Source organism: Bufo bufo, chromosome 6 (assembly GCF_905171765.1).
Source record: "Bufo bufo chromosome 6, aBufBuf1.1, whole genome shotgun sequence".
In the NCBI taxonomy this organism is placed as follows: Eukaryota; Metazoa; Chordata; class Amphibia; order Anura; family Bufonidae; genus Bufo; species Bufo bufo.
Window position 1 is genome coordinate 248,288,545 of NC_053394.1, and position 13,439 is coordinate 248,301,983.

General features: G+C 42.9%; 1 protein-coding gene across 3 annotated transcripts in view; it reads right to left on the minus strand.

Moving 5' to 3' along the window:
- LOC121004186 (protein TBATA-like) overlaps positions 1 to 13,439 on the minus strand; it is a 71,304-nt gene that overhangs the window by 14,212 nt on the left and 43,653 nt on the right. For 2 of the 3 annotated variants that reach the window (XM_040436330.1, XM_040436331.1), the window contains exons 5-6: positions 11,423 to 11,587; positions 450 to 535 (exon numbers count right to left, since the gene is read on the minus strand). In XM_040436330.1, the coding sequence (XP_040292264.1) occupies positions 450 to 535; positions 11,423 to 11,587 (251 nt within the window). The remainder of the gene's footprint in view (positions 1 to 449; positions 536 to 11,422; positions 11,588 to 13,439) is intronic. The other variant, XM_040436332.1, reaches the window with a different exon arrangement.

Sequence of the window (13,439 nt, forward strand, 5' to 3'; positions counted from 1 at the left end):
TTTCCAGCAATACAACACAAGACCACTGTAGCAATTGTGGCTACAGCAGTCAAATGCCACATACACGACCATTGCAGACTGGAAACACAAACCGCAGCTGCAATGCTGGACATGGTGGGAGATTAAATGGTAAGTATGTGCACAACAGAACTTGCTGTTTAGTCATTGACCCTTTCATTTGTCACAGCTGCACAAACACCTTGTGAAAGTTGCACATACAGGACACGCTGCACAATTAGGGCTGGGAAACTATTTGAATTGAGTTGAATAATTTGTCATTTGCAGCAGGGTTTTGATTTAATCAGAATCAGGAATATTAGCCCCACTAATATCACAGGAGCACAGCACTGACTGATATCTGGGCTCTGGATAGGTCATCAATATCATGAAACCAGACAACCCCTTTAAGAGCAAAAGTTAATTATATTGAAGCATACAGTATGTATTACCTGTTTTTCCGGTTCTTTGTTTGTTGTACAGACTTTTGCTGCAAGTTCTCTCAGCTCTTCACGCCAGCCTTCAGACATGGGTCCTGCTTCTCAGGAGATGAAAAGAGGGATTTTAATGAATTAACGGTCAAGTTTCCTATTGTGTACTCTTGAACATCAGGTGGACTGAACATTGTTAAGAAGTGAATTATTACAGAACAATTTACTAGACACAAAAATGCAGAATCAATAAGGCATTCTCCACCTAATTCTGTTATTGACTTCTAATTTTGTCTTATACTTCCTTCTGAGTTGGTCAGCCTTTTTTGTAGCATTTTGGGGTGTTTTTGCCAAAATAGTGTTTTAAGACCTGCCGTTTTTTTTATTTATTTTTGTATGCCTTGCATTTTTTGACAGTATGTGCTCCCATTAATGTCACTTCCTTTGTAGAGCACTATGGAAAAAATACGTTGGTACCATAAAACACAATGTCAGGGAGAGGATTAGGGACGCGGTAGGAGGTGACCAGCTCCCTTATATCTCCTTTTGGCCTGGCTGATCCCCTTTACCCTTTGACACCACACGGTGGGGGTTTCCCCCACTCCCCTTCGTGACAGGCAATAAGCCAGTTCTACTTTACACCAGTTTCGATAAATCTCTGCCATAGTTGTGAATCACCTTATTAAAACGCTGATTTTCTTTTGCTGATCTCAGGCTCCATTCCTGAGTTATGGTATTTTTTCTTAACATGGCAGCTCTTCTATAATTTTGTATGCCATCAATATCAGACAGGTGGGGTTGAGATTCTTGAACCCTAGATGGTCGGCTGTTTCAAGGGGCTGCAGTGCTTATCCTGTCTACCTATATGTTTTTTAACTAAAGGGGTTGTCCTGGTTCAGATCTTCCTGGGTGAAAATATGGGTACGCCCGGGTTCAGATCTGAACTCGGACATACCCATATTTTCACAAAGGCACCCCCTCTGATGTTAGCATCGGAGCGTGTCATGCTCCGATGCGCTCCCTTGCCCTGCGCTCGATCGAGCAGGGCAAGCAGTGTATTTGGAGACGTCACCGGCTCTGATGGGCCAGGTTTAGCGCTACCCTAGCCGTTTTACAGGCTAGGGCAGCTCTAAAGCCCTCCCATCAGTGCCGGTTACGAGATATGGGAAGCTACACCCCATCCTTTTCTCAAAACATAAGTGTTGAGAAGCTCAAAAAGTTGCAAATTATGGCACAAATATGTGGTAAACCATCATTTTAGACTTTTTAATGCAACAATAAAGGTGAAAACCCCTTTGATAAATGTCACCCAATGTTTTTGTAGAAGTATAGTAGGGTCCATAAGACTATAGAGGTTGTACAGAGCCATAATATTGACCGGCAGTGGATTATTTTAGGTTCCCAAATGGTTTATTTTGTTTGCACACACAGGAATGTCTGCCTGTTAAGCTAGAATTGCACATGCGGTTTTGATACAGTTTGAGGTTCAGTTTTAACCTGATAGCTAGTGTTGAGCAAATCAAAACCAAACTAATTGACTTCAATCCGAATTTCAGGAAAAATTAGATTCACTGCGAAGCTGAATTTCCTTATGCTTGATGTTAACGAATGTATTTTTCCTGAAATAGTGGCAAAGAAAAAAATACTTACTCACCTCCAGGCTATCTTGATTGAAGATAGCACGCGAAACCTCACACTGGGTGACATGTGACATCACCACACCATCACATCACCACGCAAGATTTTGCACGGTGTCTTCAATCAAGATGTCTGCGACAGCCTCTCCGCAAGCCAATGGATAAGCTATTTTTTTTTTTACTGAATTAACCACTGAAAGCCCACAATTGTAGCATCAGATGCCGCAATTGGCGATGAACGCTATTTCTGAGGGGTTCAATGATGGGGGGGTGGCGCGATTATCCACTAGATACACAGGAATGCGTAATGGGAAAAAAAAGAAAAACACTCAATTCACCATTTTTTTTGGTCATCTTGTCCCCCATAATTTTTTTAACAACAATGATTAAAAAGACATACATACCACAAAAATAGAAACACTAAAAAATACAGAGACTGAAACATAAAAAAGTTATGGCTGTCAGAACATGGCAATGCAAAGAAAATTTAGATATTTATATATTTTTTTTTTCCAAAGGTTTTTATTTTTTTTAAAGTAGTAAAACAAAAAACCCTATACAAGTTTGGTATCGCCGCATTCGTATTGAGCCGCAGAATAAGGAAGTCAGTCATTTTTAGCGCACAATAAACGCTGTGATGTCAAAAACCTTCAGTTTTTTTGTTTTTCAAATTTTTGCCATGTGGGGGCGTGGCCTGGACGTCTGAGGGAATGGCGGCGTAAGTCCTGAGCTCCACTGCTTGTGCTTTATAAAGAGACCTATTCAGCCGGAAGAGACACATCCCATGGGGAAAAAGTTGCCACCAAGAAGCCCAATACTCACCCGATCGCCAGAGTAAGTGCGACGCTGGATGCTTACCTCACCCGCGGCTCCCAGCTTCCTTCTTCTCAGTGCGGCCTGCACCAGCCCTCTGCCTCTGAAGCTAATACAGGTGCGGCAGTTTGCGCCCCATCCCGAACGCAAGGTGAGGGTGAAGGGGTGTTTTCTGAGGACTCCGCATCCTCCCTGTCCCTATTAGCAGAGGGATTCATGCCCTATATTCCAGAGCACACATCTGAGCCGGAGGCGACCACATCTTCGGGCCTATTCAACCTTACATCTGCGGGCCCCATTATGCCACCTAAAGTGGCTCTCAAGCAGGCCAGAAACCAGGCGACAACGCCATCTCAGCACCGACGTGATTGAGGAGACCCTCCTGATGATCTGCTGGACTCTGTTCAAACCCCTGAAGGTACTGAGGGGGGCACCGACAATTGGAAGCAGCTCTCTGTTCTAGGAGATGATGGGGATGATTGACCCGTGTCAGCGTCCCAAACTCCTACGTCGATCCAGCAAACTCTGCTGCAATTACCCACTAAAGACGATTTCAAGGCCATGGTCACAGAGGTGAGGAATGCCTGTAAAGCTGAGATCTCCTCCTTATGTCTGGATTTAAAACAAATGTCCTCCTAGGTGGATAACATTGAAATGGAACACGATGACACCCGTCGATATGTGGCCCAATTGCAATCCATCATTGCCTCCTATTCCCAAACCATTAAAGATAACTCCAGGCACCTGGAAGATCTCGACAATAGGGGGGGACGAAATAATATCCAGGTTAGGGCAGTACCTAAGTCGGACGCCGAAGAAAATCTGGATGCTCTACTAGGAGAACATTTCAACCTGATACTGGACTCCCAGACGCCTTGGGTCATTAAGTTTGATCGGGCCCATAGGGCTTTACGACCTAAAAATACTACTTCTCAGCCCAGGGATGTGATATGCGTGCGGGCCAAGCATACATGCTGGCCGATTATTAACAACGAAGGTTAGCATGGGACATCTCCATTCAGACATGTTTACCCCACTGTCTCCATACATCAGGACGGCCTCGTTTCCGGCGTATTATTACATGTTAGTCATCAGCGTGAGTGTGCGTGTCAAGCTGACACGCACACACCGCATTTCCGGTCCGATGGTATGTCACTTCCGGTATGCGGTCCATACTGACACGCACACCGGCGTACGGGCTAAGCACGCCTGATTACAAACAACTCAGGATAGCATGGGGCATCTCCATCCTGCGCCCGCCGGTCATGACTATCTACACTATCTCATTCATGAGCATGCCTCCCCCCGGCATGCCCCACCCCCTTGGCCACATCTTAATTAATTAGCTATCCACCTTTGTATGGGCATTCGGGATTTTAAAAGGGAGAGCTAAACTGAGGATCACCACCTCAGACCCATTATTCTACACCACTGACCACACCATGTAAGTAGCAGACCATGTCTCATGATTATCTGTTATGCATGTTTAGCCCTGAGTGTTTGTTGAGGTACATACAATTTATATTTTTTTAGGTATCCGCTGGGTGGTTAGCCCGGCATCCTGGGTGATTAAACTGGGGCACGCATACCTTTCGTGCTGCACTTCAGCCAGTTACGTATGCTCCTATCTATGAGCCTCCTCAGGAATGACCTTGTGTGCAATATTTTACTGCCTACCTCAGGTATCTATTTATATTCAATACTTAGCGCTATGGGCACTTATCGTTTGTTATCCTACCTGAACTAATCTGGGTCCTATCTGTCTATTTATTTTTTCAGTGTGCATGTTGGCAGCCGAGTTCTCTCATCACGCTGCCATAATCGTATGTAAACTGCCATTTGGCAATCGGTCTATTATTGTGGGTCTGCAGTGTCATAAAGGATTGTTTTTTCCTGTTATATATGCACACACGCATCACTGAACCGGGGCGGCCATAACCATTGGCAACGGTCCCGTTATCTTTACAAGCCTACTACACGTAACCCCCTGATGAACCTTCCGTATGGGCGAAACGCGTCGGGGTCTGTAGGTCATGTATACCTATCTTAAACATATCTATATCCAATTGTGTGTTTTGTTTGTGTATTTTATCTTCTAGGTGTGCCCTGTACCTCCTGGTCATACCACGAGGGCAGTATACAGTAGACACCTTTTAAACTTATCCTTTCTTCTGTGCCTGTTTTCCATGTTAGACACCACATATGTCGTCCCAATCCAGTTCAGGGAATTAGTGCTAGGGATAATCTTCCCCGGCCCCCCGCCGTGTATACCGGCATCGTAGGTATTCATACTCTGGCCTCTACATGGATCATTTGCATGGTACTGTATTGTTTGTGTATATGTAAATTCTGAAATTACCTATTAAATTTAGTTACTTTATGAATAAACAGGGTACCCCTGCTGGACTATCTATTGATACATATTGATACCCTGTCCTAGTATAAGCTCGCTATCTGTATTGCTGGACTTCTATACCCGATGTGATATGTTGCCTTCATGACTTTCGCTTGAAAGAAGCCATTATGGCCAAAGCCCGCACATTACGATCTGTGGACTTTCAAGGATCTACTGTCTACCTTTACCAAGACCTGTCCTGGTTGATGCTGCAAAAACAGCAGTCGCTCCAGCCTTTACTAGCTTGCCTGAAAGATCTGAAAATACCATATGGTTGGGGTTTTCCCTTTGCACTAATCGCCACAAAAAATGGCAAATCATCAGTTTTGCGTACCCACACAGACCTACCAGCTTTCTGCTCTGCCTTGGGCATCGCCACTCCTCGCCTGGATGACTGGGAGGTTCCTGATCCCCCACCGGCTCCAGCCCCACTTTGGCACACAGTTCAACGGATGAGATACAGATTTCCCCCACAGAATGGACTATCTGGATCTCCCAAGCGGGATGCACCTCCGTGAATGCTAACTGAGGGGTTGAACCTCATTATGGTCTCCGAGTTGATCTATTATTAATGAGCTGCGTCTCTATCGTTCAATTGAGACTGTCTCCTTACACTAGTTTAGCTTTATTTTTTCTGAGTATTGTTACTGTTTTTCTCTCTACCGCTCCGCCTATGAAGGCGTTCAGTCAGGTCCCTACCAACGGGGCTCTTTTCCTTGCCTTTTCTCTCTCTCCCTCTCTGAGTTCAGGGGGGGGGGGGACAGAAGCAGGCTTTTTCTGACATTATAGTTAGTATTGTACTGAGCTTCACCTGGGTGTTATCACTCATTCCTCAGAATACGTTGATGTATTGCCTTCTGTGTCAGTTGTCTTTTGTGTCCCCTTTTCCCCCTATGTGTTCTCCCTTTTTGTTTTCTTGCTATAGGCTAATGGGACATTTACGGACTCCTGGGACAATGGCTCTCCTGGAGGACTTCTTGGCGGCCCTAAGTATAGACCTTACACACTTCACAATGGTTAAATGTATATAATTGAATGTGAAGGGCCTTAACTCCAATACTAGGAGGCTGGCCCTCAATGAATGCCGATCTCAGAAAGCTGACAGTTTTCCTGCAGGAGACCCATTTTGATTAGGAGGGTTCATTTAAGTTTGCTGCCCGGACGTTCCCGCGAGTTTATTCTGCTAATGCGGGAAGGAAAGCAGCGGGAGTGGCCATCCTCCTGTCAGTTAACTGCCCTGTGCAGGTGGAATCCTGTACATCTGATGTACATGGTAAATATGTCATCCTCAAGGCGTCCCTAAATGGCAATCCACTAATTTTATGTAATGTATATGCCCCAAACTCAGCCCAAATCCCCTTTTTGAGGAAGGTGCTCCTAAAGCTCAACAAGTACCTACCCGCAGCTGTTATAGTAGGCAGAGATTTTAATGTCTCTTTTTCTGAGCATTGGGACAGACTCCCCCCTAGGGATTCTCCACCCTCCAAATCACAACGTAGATAATCGCGTCTCTTTAGACGTCTTATCCGAAAGTTTGCACTATATGACTTATGGAGGGTTAACTATCCCTCATCCAGAACGTATACTTTTTATTCCCATCTCCATCGTACACACACCCGAATAGACTATTCCCACACTAAGGCTACTTGGGGATACTGATATAGGCAGTATTACGTGGTCAGACCACGCACCGGTTTCCATCATTTTTAAATCAGGAGATAGTCGAACAAAAGTGTGTCATTGGAGACTTAATGAGACCCTTTTATCTAAACTCCCGAGCAGGTAGGAATTGCATGACACTCTCACAGATTATTTTTCCCTTAATCAATCCTCCGTCTCTTCCAGGGGCGTAGCTAAAGGCTCATGGACCCTGGTGCAAGAGTTCAGCTTGGGCCCCCCTTCCCTCAGTGCTCTGTGGTCAGGGGCACGGAAGCATATAGCCTTTGTGCTGCCTGAGGTAAAAATTGAAACTACTCTACCATGCCAAATTATTGAACTAACCCCTTCCCTCCAGCCAGAGGTGTAACTTGACCAGCATGCACTTTCTATAATACTGGTGTCTTCTTATGCAGCACAAGGGTCTTTGGGCCCCCTCAGGCTCCTGGGCCCGGCAGTGACTGCTACCTCTGAACCCCCTATATCTTCTATTTCCATACTGTGGGAGGCACACAAAGCGGTTTTAGAGGTAACTGTATAGCCATAGGCACCCAATTAAAAAGGGATCGTAATTTGCAACATGCTACCATCCAGACCGCCGGTCACTTGTTACGACGTATAGTGATATTGTGTGCCAGACTACGGGAGCTAGCTCTTGAAAAAAAAAACTGGCAAATTACTACTATATTCTAGACAACGCTTTTATATGTGGGGAAATAAGTCCCATACTATACTGGCCCGCCAACTGCGGGATTCCAATGTTACAGGCACCCCAGCAGCCTTGAGGAAGAATGACGGTAGCATGGTATATGACCCTAAAGCTATCTCTGAGTTATTTCAGGGGTTTTATACTTCCCTTTACTCCCTACCTAAGCAGGTGACCTCCGACCCAGTGGAACGCCAGGACCTCTTTGCCTTCCTTAGGTGTCAAAAGAGGCCTGGTCTGCCCTTAATGCTCAGATTACAGCTGAGGAAATACAAGAGGTGATCTCCAAACTTCCCAATGGCAAGTCACCTGGGCCGGATGGTCTACCTTACTCATATTACAAGATGTTTTCATCTATTTTGGTACCGTATATGTGGGCTTTGTTCAACTTTTTTTTGCTGGGTTACCCGGTCCCTGCATCTTTTCTCCACTCCCACATTTCTCTTATTCTGAAACCGGGCAAAGGTCCCCTAGACTGTTCCAACTACCGCCCTATTGATCTCCTTAATTCAGATTTGAAAATATTTACGAAATTGTTAGCTAACAGGTTTTCATATTGGTTCCCGCAACTCGTACATACAGATCAGGTCGGCTTTGTAAAGGGCCGTGAAGATGGAGATAATACGAGAAGAACCATTGATTTGATTAATATAGTTAATAAACAGAACCGGCAGGCTCTACTGATGAGTCTGGACGCCGAAAAAGCATTAGATCGCTTGAGTTGGCCTTTCATGTTCTCCACCTTGCAATCATTTGGTTTTAACGGTCCTTTTCTCACTGCCCTCCGATCGCTTTACTGTCACCCTACGGCCACTATAAAACTGCCATACGCCAACTCTGCCCCATTCCCTATCCTTAATGGCACCAGGCAGGGTTGCCCGCTCTCCCCCCTCCTTTTTGTGCTATGCATTGAACCCTTAGCTGCAGCTATCCGATCCCACCCAGACGTACATGAGATTAAAGTAAATCAAATTTGAATACAAGATTTCCTTATTCGCAGACAATGTCCTTATTACCTTGTCAGACCTGCATATCACCGTGCTGAATCTTTTTGATTTGTTAGCACTGTATGGTAGACTTTTAGGGTATAGGATCAACGCTGCGAAGACGGAAGCCCTTCCCTTAAATCTCCGTGCTTATAGATTAGACTCGCTTAATGCTAATTTTCGTTTTAGATGGACAGACACGACCTTACGTTATTTAGGTGTGAATTTGACAGCATCATATCCTTCTCTATATAAGCACAACTTCCCAGTTTTATTCCGTGACCTCAAGCGACAGATGGGCAAGTGGATGTCTCTTCCCATATGTCTTTTTGGCTGCATAGCGGCGGTTAAAATGTCTATCTTATCAAAACTACTGTATTTGTTTGAAACTGTCCCTGTGTGGGTTCCGAGAAGTGAACTCTGTGCTTTGCAATCGAGTATATTCAGATGTATATGGAATGGGAAGAGACATCGAATAGCTGGTGGTGTCCTCACGGCTCTTAAGACTCAGGGAGGACTTACAGTCCAAGACATTACTAGGTATTATTGGGCTACTCATCTTAGACGGCTCCCAGCATGGTCCAATCTGTATGCTTACTCTAGGTGGATAGAAGTAGAGAAGCTCTGGATAGCACCAATTCTCCCTACTGTGGTCTACTGTTCCACAGTCACAGATACCAGATTTATTAGGACCCATGTCGCTTACGTATAAGGTATGGCAATACTGCTGCCGTAGATTCTCTTTAATCTCTGAGAAATCCTCCATTATTTAATCTCTTATTTCGAATGGTGCTACAGACCACCTTTTTTAAATCTTGGTTTTCCAAGAAGATGTTCAGATTTTTTAGATATGGTTGACTATAGGACCTTGCAATTGATCCCATTTGATACACTTAAAAACTCCATATCACTTCCGGAATCATCTAGATACCAGTATCTGCAAATCCAACATCTATTCAATACTCTGTTTTTTTCTATTCCAACCAAGTATCCATCCCTACATCATTCGAAAAGGTATGCAAGCTTTCGGATTGGACTAGAGGCCTTATATATGAAATTTCTACAATCCTCTCGTCCCCACCCTCTTCCATGTCAAAATGGGAATCGCTCTTGCATCGCACTATTTCATTGGAAGAGTGGAGGATGATTTGGAAAAGAGCTGCTATGACTTCTGCCTGTATCACCCACAGGGAGAACACGTACAAAATATTAATGTACCACACCCCTCAATTACTACGTAAGCTTAATCCCAACATTTCCGATAGGTGTTGGAGATGTGGAACAGGCGTGGGGTCCCATATTCACATCTTCTGGGAATGCCCTTTAATTAAGCCTTTTTGGACCATAACACAGGATATACTTTTTTGCCTACTAGACATTAGATTCCCTTTGAAGCCCATCACTTACTTATTGAACATTCCTCACATACCCTTGAAGAAGCACTTCCTGCTACTGATGCTCCATGTGCTGACGGCAGCAAGGCACTTAATAGCCAGTTTTTGGAAGCGCACAAATTCCCCCTCACAAACTGATCTTATAGCCAGCATAATGGAGGTCAGGAGAATGGAATACCTTTCAGCTACCCTGCTTAACCAGATTGATAGATTTGACCATACTTGGAAAACTTTGGTTTTTGGTGTTCCGGCCTAAATTAGGCTTTGTTCTCCCTCATATACTTACCCTGGATGTATCCTGTCTTGTCTCCTTGTCTTGTCCTTTTTTGTTTTAAACTGGCTGATACTATTGACGCCACCTCTCAGAAGTTAAATTTAAAAATGTTGGCTTCTTCTTGTGCTCAACCTGAATATGATTACTCTGCTTCCATTCATCAGGGGCATGTACTCAGCTGATCCTACGACCATTGTTATCCTCACTTTCTGTACCTTAACATGATGTTTTTGCAATGGAAAAAATACGGCTAAGCCACTGTTGTAATTGAATCTGTGTCTGAAACTTTAATAAACAGACAATTGAAAAAAAAAAAATTTGCCATGCAAAGAATTTTTTCCCTGTTTCCCAATAAAAGATATAGTAAGTTAAATAGTGGCATTAAAAATGCATCGTGTCCCGCAAAAAATAAGTCCTCAGATAGCTACCTGAACGTAAAAAAAATAAAAAGTTATGGTTATTGGAACGTGGGGAGGATAAATCCAAAATGCAAAAATTAAATTAGGCCTCGACCCCAAAGGGTTAAACCACAATGTGCACCAAGTCACAAAAAAAGTGTCTGGTCATTAAGTTATTTTCAGGCTGGTCACTAAAAGGTTGATGTCTTTTTTTAGAGCCAAAGCCAGAAGTGGATCCAGCAGCGAATGTAAGTCTGGAACTGTATCAGACTGCACAAAAAAACTGCTACAAAAGGGCGTGTGTGATTCGAGCCTCAAGACGGCCGCTCAGACACTTTGCAATCAGCACTTTGCCCCCAGAACAGAATGGGGGAGCTTGTCAGGTGCTTTATATATAAAGTTGTAAGTATTATGGGGGAGATTTATCAAGACTGCCGCTTTCTGTGCCTGTCTTCATATCCCCTGTGCTGCCGGAGGTGAACCTAATTTATGACTTTATGTCCATGCGCCTAACCAGAAAACTGGCAAACATGAAGATAAATTTGTTGTTGTGTCTGGCCACGCCCCCTTTACTGCACTGCCCCACCCACTTTTAGAAAACTGGCGAGGACAGCAAAAAAGGGGAGATGCCACTTTTCAGGCGTAAAGGGAATGATAAATCTCCCCCATGTTTTGTATCACATCTCATCCAATATAATCTTAAAATAGAACATAAAATATTACAATATTTCTTACCTGCCCCAAGGAACGGAACCATGTTACCGTGTGGATCGCCTATAGGTAAACTGGGTACTCCTAGGAGATTTGTTGGAAGCTTGCTTTTTATCATGGGATGAGGGTAGAGAGGAGATGTGACATTCCACTCGTCATTGACAATACATATAGGAATTCCATTAAGTCCTATTGTGAAAACCACAAAGAAATTTTGTGAAAACTTTCAACCTGACATCGTGATGAAAATTATTCTTTGTACCACTAGAGGGAAGCAGTGAGTAAATGTGTGTTAGCAAATACTGCTAGTGTGGTAACGCTACTGGAAAACAATAAAAGAAAATTAAATAATGTATTCCGTGTTTCCATCAGCTGTTGAATTTTATAATAGGTTATTGGAAAATTTCTTGCTTTTATATGCCTTACTTGAGTCCAGACACCATCCTGCTTTAATGTATTGCTATGAATTGTACAGACTGAAGTTGTAGCAGTGTAGTGTGGTACAGAAATGGTCTCATCTACATCATATGAGCACAACTACCATGGTAGCAGACATTGCAAGTGTTATGGGGCCCAACAACTTAGGATGTTCATTTCTACTCAGAAATAAGGTGAATTAGTTATTATTAAAAAGTAATTGAAAGTTTTACTACGGGGATCCATGGTTACTCCTCCTATGTTGTGACATCAGCATGCAGAATTTCCAACCGTCCAGAAATTTCTGGACAGTCCGTAAAAATAGGTGTCCGTGATTTATTTATTTTTATTTTTTTTACGCTGGTGGTGCTTGACTAGATTTTTTGGGTGGTAAATAGGGTTGAGCGAACCCGATTCTTTAAAAAAAAAAAAAAAAACTACCTTAATATGGGCTCCGTCCTACTGTAAAATGTATGTCCTCATCGGAGGTCTTTCCGGAGTTTCTGCAAATATCACAAGACTATCTTCATCTTGCTTCTACCACGTGTCAGTTTATTCACATAAATTACTGTATCAAAGTACGAAGCTGAAGACGGCTTCGTTAATGAGGCACGAAGCAGAGTTTGGCTTAGTATTCCGATACAGTAATTTGAGAATAAACAAACTGACGCGTGATAGAAGCAAGACAAAGTAAGTCTCAAGATATTTGCAGAAACTTTGGAAAGTCCTCCGATGAGGACATACATTTTACAGTAGGACTTAGCCTATATTAGGGTATTTTTTTATTTTTTTATTTTTTACAGCAATCTGAACCCGCTCAACCCTAGTGGTAAATATCATTTTACAGTTCACAGTAAATGCTGGTAATCAGTCCTTATCGGTATATTGAGCCATAGCCATGTACTACTTAGGAATCTTTATCATTCATTATATTTTTCCAATTTGTCTGTAAAAAATGTTGGATGTCTGGGAATTTTGGGATAAAAAAAAATATATATAAAAATTCTGGTTGGCAACCCTGGCAGTATGTGGCAGCATTATGTTTTCATTCCTCCATTAGGATGTCACAGAGTACAGGGCACCATTTTTTGTTATTCCTGTGCTAAGATATCATGGTGTGTATTATCCTTGTACTGTTATCTAAAAAAACCTCTTCCTGTATTGTGACATCACTACGTATATTATCCCTGAATTGTGACATCATTGTGTATATTATTTCTGTGCTCTAACTTTGTGTACTCTTCCTGTATTGTGACATCACTACGTATATTATCCCTGAATTGTGACATCATTGCATATATTATTTATGTGCTCTAACTTGTTATTATGGGTACTCTTCCTGTATTGTGACATCACTACGTATATTATCCCTGAATTGTGACATCATTGTGTATATTATTTCTGTGCTCTAACTTTGTGTACTCTTCCTGTATTGTGACATCACTACGTATATTATCCCTGAATTGTGACATCATTGTGTATATTATTTCTGTGCTCTAACTTTGTGTACTCTTCCTGTATTGTGACATCACTACGTATATTATCCCTGAATTGTGACATCATTGCATATATTATTTATGTGCTCTAACTTGTTATTATGGGTACTCTTCCTGTATTGTGACAT